This window comes from Danio rerio, chromosome 23 (genome assembly GCF_052040795.2).
Source record: "Danio rerio strain M-AB ecotype USA chromosome 23, GRCz13ab, whole genome shotgun sequence".
Classification (NCBI taxonomy): domain Eukaryota; kingdom Metazoa; phylum Chordata; class Actinopteri; order Cypriniformes; family Danionidae; genus Danio; species Danio rerio.
Window position 1 is genome coordinate 35,549,480 of NC_141043.1, and position 15,675 is coordinate 35,565,154.

At 36.5% G+C, this 15,675-nt stretch overlaps 2 protein-coding genes across 5 annotated transcripts in view; one reads left to right on the forward strand and one right to left on the reverse strand.

Annotated features, from left to right (window-relative positions):
• LOC147831329 (uncharacterized) overlaps window positions 1-15,675 on the reverse strand; it is an 85,812-nt gene that overhangs the window by 4,895 nt on the left and 65,242 nt on the right. For 2 of the 4 annotated variants that reach the window (XR_015523771.1, XM_087307513.1), the window contains 2 exons: window positions 6,144-6,348; window positions 2,208-2,905 (listed from right to left, as the gene is read on the reverse strand). The exons of 1 other annotated variant lie outside the window; for it this stretch is intronic. The gene's annotated coding sequence lies outside the window, so the exon portion shown is untranslated. Of the gene's footprint in view, window positions 1-2,207; window positions 2,906-6,143; window positions 6,349-15,675 lie in introns of those variants that run through there. One more of the 4 variants, XM_087307514.1, reaches the window with a different exon arrangement.
• cd34 (CD34 molecule) overlaps window positions 10,245-15,675 on the forward strand; it is a 34,392-nt gene continuing 28,961 nt past the window's right edge. The window contains exon 1 of the mRNA XM_087307498.1: window positions 10,245-10,436. Coding sequence (XP_087163624.1) covers window positions 10,361-10,436 — 76 coding nt within the window. The 5' untranslated portion in view covers window positions 10,245-10,360. The remainder of the gene's footprint in view (window positions 10,437-15,675) is intronic.

Consider the following 15,675-nt stretch of genomic DNA (forward strand, 5'->3'; position numbering starts at 1 on the left):
TAAATTTTACTCTCATTTAGCGTAGGTTATAATAATCAAGAAACTTTGCTGTTGTACTGCAGGCCTGAAAATAGTTCTGAATCATTTTCACAAATGTCTTTATGGCTGCAACTGTTTAACACCAAAAAAGAGAGAAGTATCACTTTAAGCTTCGGTACAGTATATAATTTCTAGTTTCTGCTGGTAGACAAAACAAGCAAAGAAACTTCCTGTAGATTTCACAGTAAAACACTATTAAAACACAGGAAGTGCAGAAACAGTCTTGCTTAGGCTTAGTTAAATATATATGAAATGTTAAATGAAACGTCAAAATCTAGTCAGCATTCTAACTTATGCAGTCAAATCCAGACAATACTACATTTTTACTATAACAATTCAAGTAATGCAGATATATAGTGAACATAAACAAACATAAACAAAGGAACTAGCTTGAACTCATGTGTGGTTTGGTTCTATGTGATGCACAGGATTGCTCATCCTTAACATCCTTAATCCTAACAGACTGTCATTGAGAATTATCAACACCAGACAGATGAATAAGAGCTTAACAGAAGCGTCACTGAACAAACAAACCACAGACACAGTTTCTCAGCCCCTTCTCACTTCCTTAATGGAGTCAGGGGAAGCTCAAAGCTCTCTTTGGTTAGTGGTGATAAACATCCACAGAGAGATAGAAACATGTCCAGAGCGCAGATGCTGCATGACTTCACTTCATAGTTTGGCATTTGGCAGAACTGAGGAATTTGGGCTGAGCGATGTATCATATGCACATACTAATATAATATCAATTTATTGACAATGATTCACAGCTGGCATTTGAAAGAAAATGTAAACTTTTTCAATTGGTCCATTTTACTGAATCTGATTTAAATATTTTATAGCATCATTGCTTACAAAATGCATTTGTGTGAACCACAGTAGTTGTGTGAAATACTAATATTTTCTTATAAAGTCCTATCTGGTGCTGCCTATAAATGAAAATGTTTTGGTCACACTTTATTTTAAGGTCCAGTTTCTGCTATTAACTATGACATTTCCCTAAATAAACTCCTGATTTGCTGCTTAATAATGGTTATGTGCATTGTTAATGGCTTAGGTGTTAGGAAAGATTAGAAATGTAAATTAAGATCATACAAAATATGTACTTATTAAATACAAATAAACAGCCAATGTCATATTAACAGGCCACTAGTTAACAGTTACAGTTGTTATGTTAAAGCCTGATTCACACGGGGCTTCAGCGTCAATGCTTGACAGAAGGCGTGTCTGAAGTTGGGGCTGATGCGATAGTCATAGCAGCATCAGCCAATGAAATTAGTCAGCAATCGGCTACTGTCTGAGCTGGTGTATTTGCATACAGAGATCTGATTGGCTGACGCTTCTGTCAGCGCTTGAAAAGTTGAGAAAATCAGAACTTCTCCAGCGAGCAACGCCACTGAAGCGGCGCCGACAAATCAACAATGCGGTTCGGCAACACCTGACTTCAACCATTAAAGTGAATGGGAAACATTGATGCTGACACCCCATGTGAATGGGGCGTGATGACGTCACAGCCTTGGAAAATACCAAAGATGCTTTAAAATGTCTTGTGTTTATCATCTGCACTGAACAGCATAAATGTTTATATAATTGTAATGCAGTGCTTTTTCCTCACGTGATTACAACCAGCACAATTAAAAAATGTAATGAAGATAAAAACTCACACAATTCCACACTCGGTCATGGCGTCAAACTACGCCTTTGTTTGCCATGAATATGCGTCATCTGGTGAATTACACACTGTACCTTTAAGTCATTACCGGCTTTCACTATTAATGTGCTTAAGTTTATTTAAAATCAAAATGTATTAAATAACTATTAAATCATTATAGTTTACATCCTAAATTTGGATATCGATCACACTGATCTACAATGTGTGTACAAACAAATTACAACCCTGGTTGGCAAAAATTCTATTCTAACCTTTTAACCCAATTTTCTTTCCCTGTTTGCAGCTGAGCCCCTCCTTTTTAAGTCCAATAGTGCAGGTACAAGTTTCTTAGTTGGATCTGACAAACTAGCTCGCAATGTCATGAATAAAGTTTTGATGCATGCCAGTCAAAGACAATTGCAGCAATGTACAAGAGACAAACAATAAATGTCTGTGACAAACCATGTATTCAAGCATAAACACATTCGAAAAGATCAGTGTATTCTAGTAAAGTTTGTTGTCTTCATAAAATATTTATTTTTACTTTTATTTGCTGTATTTAGCTAATTAATCGGAATTTTGTGTCAGATCTGACTATTTTCCTCATCATACATTTTAATGGTGTGCTTTACTGGAATCAACAGATGATTCTAAAAAAAAAAAAGATAAATGGTGTATGCTTAATGTCATGATGAATGTGGATCAAACTATACAAAAATATTGTGCTTAATCTTGATTAAAAATAACTATAAATGCTTAAAAGGTTGTGTTTTCTTCACATTGATCAGACATCACAGCATTCATAATGTTATAAAATATGTCATTTTGAACTTTCCATTCACCAAAGAATTATTAAAAAATGCGCCATGGCTTCCACACAAGCAAATGGACCTATTTATCATTAATATCCATGAGCATATCTCTTAAGCCTTCCATATGGAAGTCATCCTCCTTCCCGATGGAATGCTAGTAACACTGTGGCAGTTTGTGTAAACCATCCCCCCCAGTTTGGGCTGAAAAATAAACAAGGTCACAGAGGGTCAAGTACCCCTGACCGGCACCACCCCCCTGTGCCTCCTGATACCTGAACTATGTCCAGTCCACAGTGACGTCCGCTTGTCCTGCGACTAAAGGAACATGTCCTCTTCTGTGTTCTCACAGGCGTGGCCGAACACACTCGCTATGAGGCAATCCCTACTCAAAACCCCAGAGACTCTGAAAGAAAGAGAAGACGGGGAAGAAAAAACTTGATTAGCTTTCTCAATGGTAATTTAAAACAGGTGTCTGAATGTGCGTATGTCCAGCAGGCCTCTACATTGTGTGTTGAATCCTAGTTGACAAGGCACCACAGTTTGGAACACATCATTTGTGAATTGATTGAAAAATTAAATATGGATAACTAAAACTAATATTCTTGCTTAAAATTACAAATAATAGCCAGTTAAATTAAAGACTTTTAAAAACCTTTTTAAGACCATTTTTGAATGAAATTTCAGACATTTACGAGGCGAATTGCTAATTATTTTTTTTCTAAATGAGTTATTTCTTAGCCACATGTGTAAAATATTGAGCCCGAACAAGCAAACTCTCGTTGTATACATACACATTTTGCCAGTTTTAAAGTCTATAATAAACAAAATTATGTCTGAATCCAGCAGCATGATGGTGCAGTGAGTAGCACTTTTGCCTTACAGCAAGAAGGCCGCTGGTTTGAGCCTCAGCTGGGTCAGTTGGCATTTCTGTGTGGAGTTTGCAAGCTCTAACCGTGTTTGCGTGGGTTCTCCGGTCTCCACTACAGTCCAAAGACATGCGGTATAGGTAAATTGGGTAAGCAAAATTGTCCATACATTCGCTCTGTAAAACATATGCTGGATAAGTTGGTGGTTCATTCCACTGTGGCGACCCCTGATGAATAAAGGTACTAAGCCGAAGCAAAATGAATGAATGAATGTCAAAATCCTTAGCTATAAACACAAGTGCTTTAAACAAATGCTATTGTAAGGAAGATAACAAAACCATATCAGTAAATAGAATTGATTAAAAAAAAATATTGTTACAAGTTTTATTGAGATGATGTGACTGGATGGATATTGGACTAATAGGTCAGTTTTACATTGACAGAGGAAAATGATTAATGGTTTAAAATTATTTAAGACCTACAACATAATCAATTCAGTAAATGTAAGATTTTTTTAAGGACTAAAAGTTTGTTTTTAAAGCCATTTTAAGTCTTAAAGAGACTTTTAAGCACTTTTTTTATTATTACAGAACACCCTTAAAGGTGCAGTAGGCGATCTGCCAAAATGCTAACCGGTTAAAATAATATCTTTGAAACTCCAACACTATGCCTCCTGAAACACGAACGAGTGCACTGTAAAGATAACAGTAGACAATAAACTACTGTAGATCATCTCATTCGCCAGTTAGAAAAATTTACATCACTGCAATACTACAATTCTGAACAAAAAACTTTACAGTATTATAGCCGTGGTGCCATCCTTCCTCCAAAATGCAAAAGTAACTCCAATATTAATTCAGGATTTTAAAAGGTTTTGATTCAGCAATTGTTTTTACCACAGTGACTGCCTCGTGTGCACGCATAAACGGCAGATGTGTGAACAGAGATGCGCAGTTGTACAAATTTACATTTGCTGACAGACAGTTTGAGATACTTATCACAATTATGGGAATCATCTGCAGACAATATTTAATTGGATGAACATTTTTTAGTTTTATGCCTGACCCAGAATATAAAATACATATAAACATATTTAGATCATTTACTTTAATCATGACTATTGGAATGTGAGGAGACTTTCAACCGGAACAACAAAAAATGTTTCTTAAGACAATCACCTTCTACACATTTAATAATTTTAATTAATTAGCATTCAGTAGCCTAGTGGTTAGTGTGCCGACATATGGTGCAATAGCACGTCAGGGTGTCCGGAGTTCGAATCTGGCTCAAGGACATTTCCCTACCCCACCCCCCCCTCTCTCTCTCCATCTTCGCTTCCTGTCTAAATACTGTCCTATGTAATGAAGGCAAAAGGCCAAAAATAAATCTTCTCCAAAAAAAAAAAAAAGGCAGCATTCTAGATAATAGTTTGATGTTTACTGGACCTACGCTGAAGAAAATGCTGGGTTCTACACAATGGATTTGTGTTGGGACAGAGTAAAGAAATTAAGTTAACTTATTAGTTTTTACAAATTTATGTGGATTGAACATAAAACATTTCAGTTGTCCCCCCCAAAAACCTGTGTTGTTTCATCTCAATTTAAGAAAGTGTGAACTAAAAGCAAATGTTTATTGACTATATTACAATCTTATGATAACAATTCAAGTAATATAGATATCAAGAGAACATAAACAATCAGAGGTTAAAATAATAAATACTATGAGTTCAAGTAAAACAAACAAACTTATTTTACTCATTTTACTCACTACCTTCATATTTTAAAAGAGACCAAAAAATATTAATTAATTATTAAATAAATTATTTTAAAGCCTTAAACTAGTTTTTTGAATGATTTGTTATTATTTACAACTATATTTAAAGATGGACTTGTAATGTCTTAATATTACTTAAAAAAAAAAAAAAAAATATATATATATATATATATATATATATATATATATATATATATATATATATATATATATATATAATTATTATTATTATTATTATTTAAAGAACCCTGAAGATCTTTTTAGGGACCAGAATTGTCAATCAGGGCCGATAATGTACACCCAAGTCCATTGTTTTCATGTTATGTAACCTAAAATGACACATTCCATAAACAGGAAAATGACAGGAAGCAGGAAAGGGCACAAACAGGAAATGAGAGAACTTGTCAGTTTTATCTCCCCAACAAGTTATTTATGCAAGTCTGGTGCGCCGTAATGGCTGAAGACCAGAACTGGTAAATAGAAGTATTATTATACTTCTAAGATGCTTCAATTTGATCCAGGAAGAAGAAGAGAATGATTACATACTGTAAATTGTACAAAAGTCATGATAAATGTGTTACTTTAACTTATTTTAATCAGTAAATCAGGTTCCACCTACATTTTAAAGTGATACGGTTTAGTCAGGTGGATTGGCGCAAGTTGAGACGACTAGAAAAGTTTTTTGGATTCACCTAAAATAATGCAGCAAGATTTTTTACTGTGTAAAATTTAGTAGTCGCTTACAATACTTACAGGCTCAATGTATTACAGTGTTTTTAAAAGTCTAAATACTTTATTGATATAGTACACAGCCAAGCACATGTGGTCAGTTAATGCACAAGTCTCAGTTAATGAAGTATTAAGCATTTCTCCCAAATAATTTTTTTGCCGTCTAAGCAAAATGCTAGCAGGCATCTACAGCTCCGCCTCTTTGCTCTTTTTGGTTACCCCCAGTTGACTCAATGACAGGCGAACAAAATGGTGATGGTTGGCCACACTCACTTGTAGCTTCATTCATCTTCATCTGCATTCTCTTCGGAAACCTATGGGTGACGTCACAAATACTACATCCGTCTGCGCCAGTGGTGTAGTGGTTGGTGCGTCGACACATGCACTCCGGTGCTCACGGCGACCCGAGTTCGATTCCTAAGCTGATCCTTCCTCTCTCTCTGCTCCCCATGCTTTCCTGTTAACTCTCTCTACTTTCCTATCCAAATAAAGGTGAAAAAATAATTATTAAAAAAAAACAAAAACAAATACTACGTCCGTATTGCAATGTGTGTATTTGCAACTTCTCAGGCGAAACATCACTTAGGAATCACATTTGACCAGGCATAACAGTTTGGAAATTTGTGGATTAATAGAAAAGTTAATTAAAATAGAGAGAAAACTTATCATTTGTACATGTTTTGTTAAACCCGTTTTGAAGAGCCGTTCCAAGAAAAATGTTTGAAATTTAAGTAAAAAAACTATATGCATGCTTGACAGGAATCATTCAGATTAGCTAAAAACATCTTCATCTGCATTCTCTAGTTTAAAAAAAAACCCATCTAATTTGGGATGACATGAGGGTGAGTAAATGATGACAGGATTTTCATTTTGGGGTGAACAAACCCTTTAAGCAAAAGTTTCTCTCATAACATGATAATGTACATTTCAGTTAATATTTTTCTTTGGATCCACAGTGAATGTAATAAGTACTTTGTTACTTTTGATAAATGCACACACTAAATGGCTTCTTAAACGTCCCTCAAAAGCACAAGCGTGTTCATTTTTCATCCGTCTGCATAAGAATAAAAAAAAAACATCGACTATGAAGCAGAAAACAGATGAGTTTTCCTGTGAGTTATGGTCACGCTAAGTGCCTGAATCATCTTGCATTACAAAACCACAGCCACAGGAATTAATTTACAGATTTGTTCTTTTTGTACAGTGCAACGGATGCTACTTTCAAGGGCCGCTGTTGGCTGTTTGTAACTGGAGCGTCTTGTTCAATGCTGGGCAAAAGAACAGCTCAGGTTACATGCGGTTCCACATGTGGAGTCTTGGCTGTCCCGTCCGAGTCTCCTCACACTCTAGTGTTAGCGCTCCCACTCCACCCACCAATGCTAGCCAGAAACTGAACAGCCCAGGTGGATGTTGCGCGCCTGGGCCTATCAGTCAAAAAATTGACAGAAAAGAGAAAAAGGAAATCCATGTTGCTAGCGTGTGTGAGAGTCTTGGTTTCATGCCTGAAATGAAGAGGTCAAAAGGGGGCTACAGTGAGAGTTTCACCCAACTTCCCTCACCTCAAAAAAAGGAGGGAAACTAAGAAACCAGGCGGTGGGAGGGAGGGACACATGTTCTCCGCTCTCTCCCCCATCTGGCCAAAATGTTTGACAAGTAATTTTGCGAGCAGTCCCCAAGAACACACAAAGCTGCTCACACTGCACTGTTTCCAGATGTTCTCCATGCGGCGCCAACACACAGATACATGCGAACGATTCCCGCCCAGTCGCACCGAGGAGAAATGAAAGTTTGACCAGGGGAAATGGACTTGCGTGAGGTTTAGATGCACGTGCATGTCGGCTTGCCTTTTGTTATTCATTTTCCTTATTTTGTGTGTGTTTGTGTTGGTATATTTTGGGTGGTTAAGGGTTAAAGATGACTCAATGTATTACTCATTGGTCCAGGAACACACAAATCCAGAGTGCATGACGGCATTTGCTTTCACAAGCTGATCAGTTATGAACACAGTATATAGTCTGCAGAGAAGAAAAGAAAGGACATAATGGTTCATAAATCCTGGTGCAATACTGAAAACAGAAATATGGAGATCAAATCAGACATGCTAAATATATTTAAAAAGAGATTTATAATCTATTTAGACCAAGGCACATACCATACAAATAATTATTTTTCTGTAAAATTGCCTAACAATACAAATGATCATTAATTTAAACAATAATAACTGATAAAATTAGCTGACATTAAAGGGCACCAATGATGAAAATCAACTTTTGGAAGTTGTTTGAACAGAACTGTGTGCAGGTATAGTGTGTCCACTGTCATATTGGAGTGATAAAAACCCAACAAGTCTCTGTTTCAAAATTTCCTGACGTTAAAATAGGACCCAAATCCTTTTTGAGGCCCGCTGCAACGTGAAGTATGAGTGCGGTTTTCCCTGCCAACTGAATTGATCGACAGGTGCCAGGTTTGTATAATAACATGTATACACAAGTCCACTTTTTTTTTTGCAAATAAACTGGGATTAAAATATTTGTTAGAACTCACTGTGATTTTTATACGTTTTATAAGTTTAAAAAGTTTGTAATAAAGAAAGTAAAATTCTATTAATTCTAATTCTAATAATAAAATGCTATGTAATTCTTAACTGCTATAATCATCATGGCCGCATGGTGTCAGTTAACGTTAATATGTGTGTTTGTGTGTGTGTACTGCAAATGGGATTTGTGTTAGACTCATCATTTCAGAAAGGCTTGAAAAAAAAACTCCATCACAATTACATCAAATTAACTTACTTGGTATTTTTGACTAATGAGCTGTATTTCAGCTTCATCTCTGTCACTTTGCTGTTTATTTGACATAACACATGATGAGATGCAAGTGGGAAAAGTGGGCGAGGAGAAGCAGCTCATTTGCATTTAAAGCCAAAGGCTACAAAAACAGATATGCATTCAGACACTAAAATGGGCAGATTCTGGAGGCTATAATAACTTATTTGGTGGGTGTTTTGATCTAAAACTTCACAGACACATTCTGGAGACACCAAAGGCTTATCTTACATCTTGTAAAAGAGGTAAAATAGGTGCTGAATAACACATATGTAACATTAAAATATATTTTTCAAAAATGTGTTATATAAAAATATTTAATAATGTTTTGATATAAAGCCACAGTAAGTGATGCAGCAAGAATTCTTTTTTTTTTTTACCTGTTGTCAACTTACAATGTATAATGTGAATCAAACAAGCAAAAAAAAAAAAAAAAAAGATTTTTTTAAAGGGAAATATTGGTATATCTGCACAAAAACACCAATAAAATAAAATAAAAGTAAAGTCAGTAAAAATTATTATATATATGTATGTATATATATATATATATATATATATATATATATATATATATATATATATATATATATATATAACTAGTATAATATTGTAAGTATAACTGGGCCTGATTTTTATATGCTTTATATCAGGGGTCACCAATCTCGGTCCTGGAGGGCCGGTGTCCCTGCAGGGTTTAGCTCCAACTTGCTTCAACACACATGCCTGGACGATTCAAGTATACCAAGTAAGAGCTTGATTAGCTTGTTCAGGTGTGTTTGATTAGGGCTGGAGCTAAAATCTGCAGGACACCGGCCCTCCAGGAACAAGTTTGGTGACCACTGCTTTATATTATAAACAGTGTTGGGGGTAACGTATTACAAGAAACGCGAGGATTCTACTTTTTAGGGCTGTGCAATTAATCGAAAATCCGATTTCGATTATGGCTTCTAACGATTATAAAAAACCATTAATCGAGATAAACGATTATTGCATCATATACCAAAAGCGCGAAAGACCGCGTGCTTATGTGTGTGTGCAACTAAATTACACCTGTGCCTAACCGACATCTCACCTAAAGAGCAACAAAAGGTGACTTACAATGCACTCAATTACTTTTCCTGCTTGTTCCAGCAGCTTATTTTAAAATGAGTTGAAACAACCCAATTCTCAAGGTTGTTTTGGGACAACGTAATTATTTTATGTTCAACCCACTTAAATGAGTATAAACAATTAAGCTAACTTAATAGATTTGCGTTGAGACAATATAAAGGAATTGTGTGGAACCCTGTATGTTTTAACAGAGTACAACATGAACAAAAGTACACCCTAGACAACCATCCAATTATATAGTATAGAAACTTAAGTGACTAAACAAAAACAACTTAAAATACAAATATACAAGTTTCAGCTCTCCAAAAGCACACAACATGAAGGAGGTGGCCTTGCTTGCAAGAAGAGAAGGACGACGGTTTGAGAGAGAGAAAGAGAGAGAGATGTGGGGGGAGTGGAGCGGGGCCATATAAAACCCCTGGAGCACAAGCCATGCTTTATCCTGTGACCCGCTCAATTCTGTCTCAAGCACAGGAAACCCCTAAACTCTACGAGCCCTGCCCCAGCGCCTGCACACACACACTCTCACACACCTCAGCGCGCTCATAGAGGAGAATGGCTGTGCGAAGAATGAATGAGCTCTGGAAATCCATGCCTCTGGCTTTAATGTTCGGCTTGCTTTTACTGCACGGTAAGTCCTTTGTAAGCTCTGATTTCATTCTCATGACTTGCATGCACTATGTTATCACTATTGTACCAATTTTGTGTTCCTACTTTATTATATATACCAGTTTTTTATAGTATGAAATTATTGGAATGAATTGGACTCATTTAAAGATGTTTTCGTATTATAAAATTGTATTATAAGGCGCATGAGTGTTGATATTCGTAGTATAAAGGCTTTTATTTTACTCAGTATTACTTAGGAGGGGTCCCATCATGATTGATGTGACAGCCTGCAGTTAAGTGTTTACTCAGGAGGAGACGGGAGTTAAAAAGTTAGCGGGAAACTAAAACAAAGGGCTCTGACTTGGAGTGGAAACATGCCGTTGATTGTAATTGCGGGCTACATCCTGCTCTCTGTTTGGGTGGAGCTGGGTGTATATGTGTGTGTTTAGAGACTGAAGAGGATGGGAAAGTGTCTGAGGAGCGTGTTAAGCATCTTTATCCTGATTTCTTTGACTGCATGTGGTGAAATGGCTCTTTTTGAAGAGCGGGTGTACATGTAGGACCATAAAGTTTTGGTTCATGTCCTTCTGAAAATAGAGGGATGTTTATGTGATCGGCCAAAGAGCTGAATGGTCCTTTCCCTTCCAGGGAAGTTACTGCAGATCCGTTATTTCAAAAAGGAGTAAAAAAAAAAAAAAGGCTGGCTTGTAAGTGACGCCCATGTGGGCAGGGCAGAGCTGTACGCCCATTCCTTTTTCCCAAGAGGTAAGAGTAACACTAGAGTAGTTTTAACGGTGGGAAGGCTTAAACAAAGAGCAGCTTCTCATAAGTGTTGTGGTTAAACCAAACAAATTCTGGCAACTAGCACTTTCGAAAACAAAATACAAGACAGCAGAGAAGATCAAACCAAGATCTTATATAAGAAAATGCTAGCTCCATACCAAACAAACACCTAAACAGCACATAATCAGTTTTAAAGCTAAATTAAAAAATTGAATCAAGTCTCCAGCCGACTTGTTTACCAAAGTAAAAACACGTAGCTTGGCCAAATCATGCATTTAAATTTGAAACCTGCAGTTTAAAATGCTTTATGTTCCAATAGTTGTCCTCAAAAGTCCCACTCAGGTTTTAATAAAGAGTGGTGTTAAACTGTAAACCAGCTCATTTCATTAGGTTGTAACAGCCATGTTGCCATTAAGACTTTGGAGGTTGCAAGAAGACATTGTTAAAATGAAGCCTCCCCCCACCTCCCCACTTAGAGACCGCAAAGCACTATGCGTTTCCATTCCCACCAGTCTGTTAAATGCTTGACACTTTAGTGCAATTGGCACTCCTGTGAGACCTCACCAATGCATAGTCAGAATGTAGCAGCCCTTTTCAGCCAACCACAGAAATATGTGAGGATCAAGACGGACGATGATACATCATTAAACTTGGAAACTGCATAAAAGTTTATTACTGTGGATTGAAGATATCATCAATCCATGTTAAAGTGAAGTGATTCATGCAGCCAGATCTATGCATGCTAAGTAAATCTTAAGTTAAGGCGTATATGCCATTTTAAAAATGTTTCTTGTTAATTAATACGAATTCAACCAATTGTTTTATGAACAAACATCACTATATTGACATCAGCTTTAATGAAACATCACTCTTGAACTGTATTTACATTGTATCTTGGTCTAGTTTACACCTGGGATGGGTTTTCGTCAGTCTGGCGACAAATGGATGACTATAAATACAAGTGTAATTTTGGTTTAAAATGTACTTTCATCCACTTTCAGATGTAATCAAAAATCCCACTACACTGTGAAAATATCCTGTAATTAACCATTTCCGCTTTTTGTGATTGATGGTTGTTTTCTATTTATTTACAGTTATGAATAGCATAGGATCTTGATCTCTGCTCTGTTAACTTTTGATGTTGAACTAGCAAGTTTTGGCAGTTTTTTCACCAGGCTTTTGTACTGCAAATTACAACACCAATACCAAACATATATGACTTAAAACCAATGAAAGATGTCAATAAAAGCTATTTTTAAACTTTTCAACATCAAAACACATAGGAGGAAAGATTGAGGTCACATAATGCAATTCAAAAGCATAAACAAGGAAAAACTAAAACAAATCATGAATCACAAAATACAGATAACTGTTAATTTATGGATATTGATCTATATCTGTCTATATCTTATATCTTAAGAGATAGATATCTTGTCTATATCTATAGTATAGTAAACTGGATTGCTTTTATAGTTTAACCTCTTAAAGTCAAATGCTATTTTGGGGTTTCCGCCTGGATTTTGCCTACCTACATTTAAAAGCTTCCCAAATCCACATGCAGAGGTGTAAATGCAAACGTTTTGTAGCATTTTAAAGAAAACTATTTTAATTTTCATAAAACACTGTTGATAGGGATTAAAATAATTGTATATGTTGTCTGTTTTATAACAAACCACTCCAAAAAAGAGGCACTTTTTTAAACTCATTTAGGTTTTATGTGGTCTAGGTAATTAATTTTGGTGGTTTCTGCATGTCAGTAATCATAGGGGAAAAAAAAGTCTATCATAATCTATGCAAGAGTTATTCTATTCTAACTGATGAGAGAACGGAACCACTTATGGGGTATTAGGCCAGTACGGACCTTTACAATTTAAAAAATGCGGAAGTAAATGACGTCACGGACCCGGTACAGGGTCTAAAACTTGCAAATAAGGTTGATTGAATCCAAACGGCTACAAAAGAAGAGCCACTCTTTACCCATTGACCTCACACTAGGCCCACACGGGAATCTGTGCATGCAGAAATTGACAGATTTTTAGCTTGTTTATTTACTTGTGTAAATGTGTGTAATTTATATTTGTTCTGTTTTGAAATTATTTCCAGTAATTTTATTGACTAATATGAAAATATCCAGATGATTTATTTACAACACAGTTTGAAAAGTAATATTTTCTGTCTTTTAGTAGATATATTATATGTGAGTCTTGCTTTGTTTACCAAATAAGTGGCATTAAATAAAAGTAAAAGGTATTATTTCTTAAATTAATATAATAAGTTTTTAGTTAGGATACTCACAAAAATCATTCCATATAAATCTGCAGATTTTTTTTACAAAATTCTGTGCATAAATAGCAAAAAAATGTCTGCAGATTCTGTCTGGCCCCACATATGACCATGATACAAAACAAGACATTCAAGCACATAGATAATGATCATAGTTGCATCCACATCCTTTTCATTGGCTTGTTTTCTGGTTTGCTCACAACGTACGCCACAAACTTTTTGTTCATCAATGATACAAATTACAAAATAAGAAGGACTGACCTTAAAAACCCTTAAATTGTGATAACCAGATCAGTGGTTTCAGCCATGTGGACGGTCAACCACACACCACAGTTGCTGCAGAATTAAATTAGCTGAAGCTAAGTGGCTATAAAGGGTCAAATTACATGGCATTTGAAGGAAAGACTAAGAAGATAGGAGTCCTGCATTCCATCCAGCAACCCACAGTTCAAATGTGACAGTGACCTCCCTTTGCAAATATAGATCTTTTAGGAGGTACATCTCCTCCCCTGATGGATCAAAAAAACGGGCAAGGATGAACAACTCTCTATGACAGCATTTCTGGCAAACATGTTTAGTTGAGCTCACATTCGTCACACACGACACGCTGAATTTGAGTTACCACCCCTTCCCATGTTCTAAGCTATTATACACCCTGGTAGCTATGTGGCATTTCTGTGGACAGGTGCCAAGCTGATGGTCGGTGCCGCCCAAGCATCATGGAATATTATTGAATTTGGCTGAGGTTTGAGCTCAGCGGCGAGTGAGAAAACACCTTCACGCGTCTTTAGTTCCCTGGCAGACTTTACATCCCAAGAGCTGATCTTTTCCCGGTCCTACAACTGCTACTGTGGTGTATTACAGTTAGATATTTGGATAAAATCCATGGCCTAGATCAACTGTACCAACAGGAGCCAATTCATCCACACACACCGATCTGAAGAAACACATGGGAATTCCCAAACTGCATAACGCAGATGAGGTTTAAAAGCATTATTTCCCCACACAAAGTATTTTTTTTATCGAATTGGCAAGTACAAGCGCAGCTATTTAGTAGAGAGCAGATGCATATTTTTATGGGTTCATCCAGACAAAGGCATACAGTCAAAGCACAAAGAACAGGAAATTCACGCATGCCAGTGAATCACGCATGATAAAAACAAAATGGATGGCCGGGGTCAGGGCGAACAAGGAGAGAAATGATAAGCTTGTGGACCTCATATCTAAGTGCCTTGCCTTGCACTCTCTATGGCTTGCAATGCTCTCTCAGCCAAGAAAAACACTGAGTTTCCAGTTTCTCATGGCCTTCAGCTATTGCCTGGCATTCCTGTAGTCCCAGGCCACTTTGGTGAGGTTAACATCGTGTACCCAGGGGTGGGGAACCTATGCATAAATGCTGTAGGATATCTGACATCACTCAGATTTGGGTGTGTGTTGGTCTCACTGGGCTTTTCAGTGATGCATATTGAGTTCATTCCCTAATTATGTAAAAAGATCATCTGAGCAAACAGTAATTACAGCAAGTTGCATGTTTAGACATTTATGCCCATCAAATCAGTTATAATTAAGAAATATTGACAAAACAACTATTACGTATTCAATTATGAGCAAATGTGGAGTAACAAGTGACAGTCATGTTTCAGTGAATGAACATCATTTAAAAGAGAAAAACAAAGGGATCTGAATTTGTTTTTGCTCTTGTTAGTCTGTTATTCTGTAGTTCCCCTGGCACTCCAATGCAGTTTTTCAGTTATTGCGCCTCTCACAGCTGGCATACAGCTTCCAACTGCTCTCACTTTGACACAGCGCTGTGGTAATACGAGTATCCAAAAACCTGAGTCCAAGCATTAGTGTGTAATTAGCCTGTGGTTCAACAAAATCTGTAATGAGCGGAAACTGCAAGGCATCAGTTTGGACCGGTCTGATGGTTGGATCATCGTATTAGTCAAACTGCAACTTAGAAAGTGATGAAGTTTTAGTTTCACAAGAAACTCTCATAGTAAAATTCGAAAATAAGTTATGAGAAATGCGTGCAGTCATACAGTACATTTTCCACAAATGAGGTAAAACAGAAAGTTAACTCTTAACTAATGCTTAAAGTGATAGTTCACCCAAAAATACAATTCTGTACCATTTACTCATCCTCCAACTGACCCAAACATGTTTCGGTTTCTTTATTCTGTTGAACACAAAGA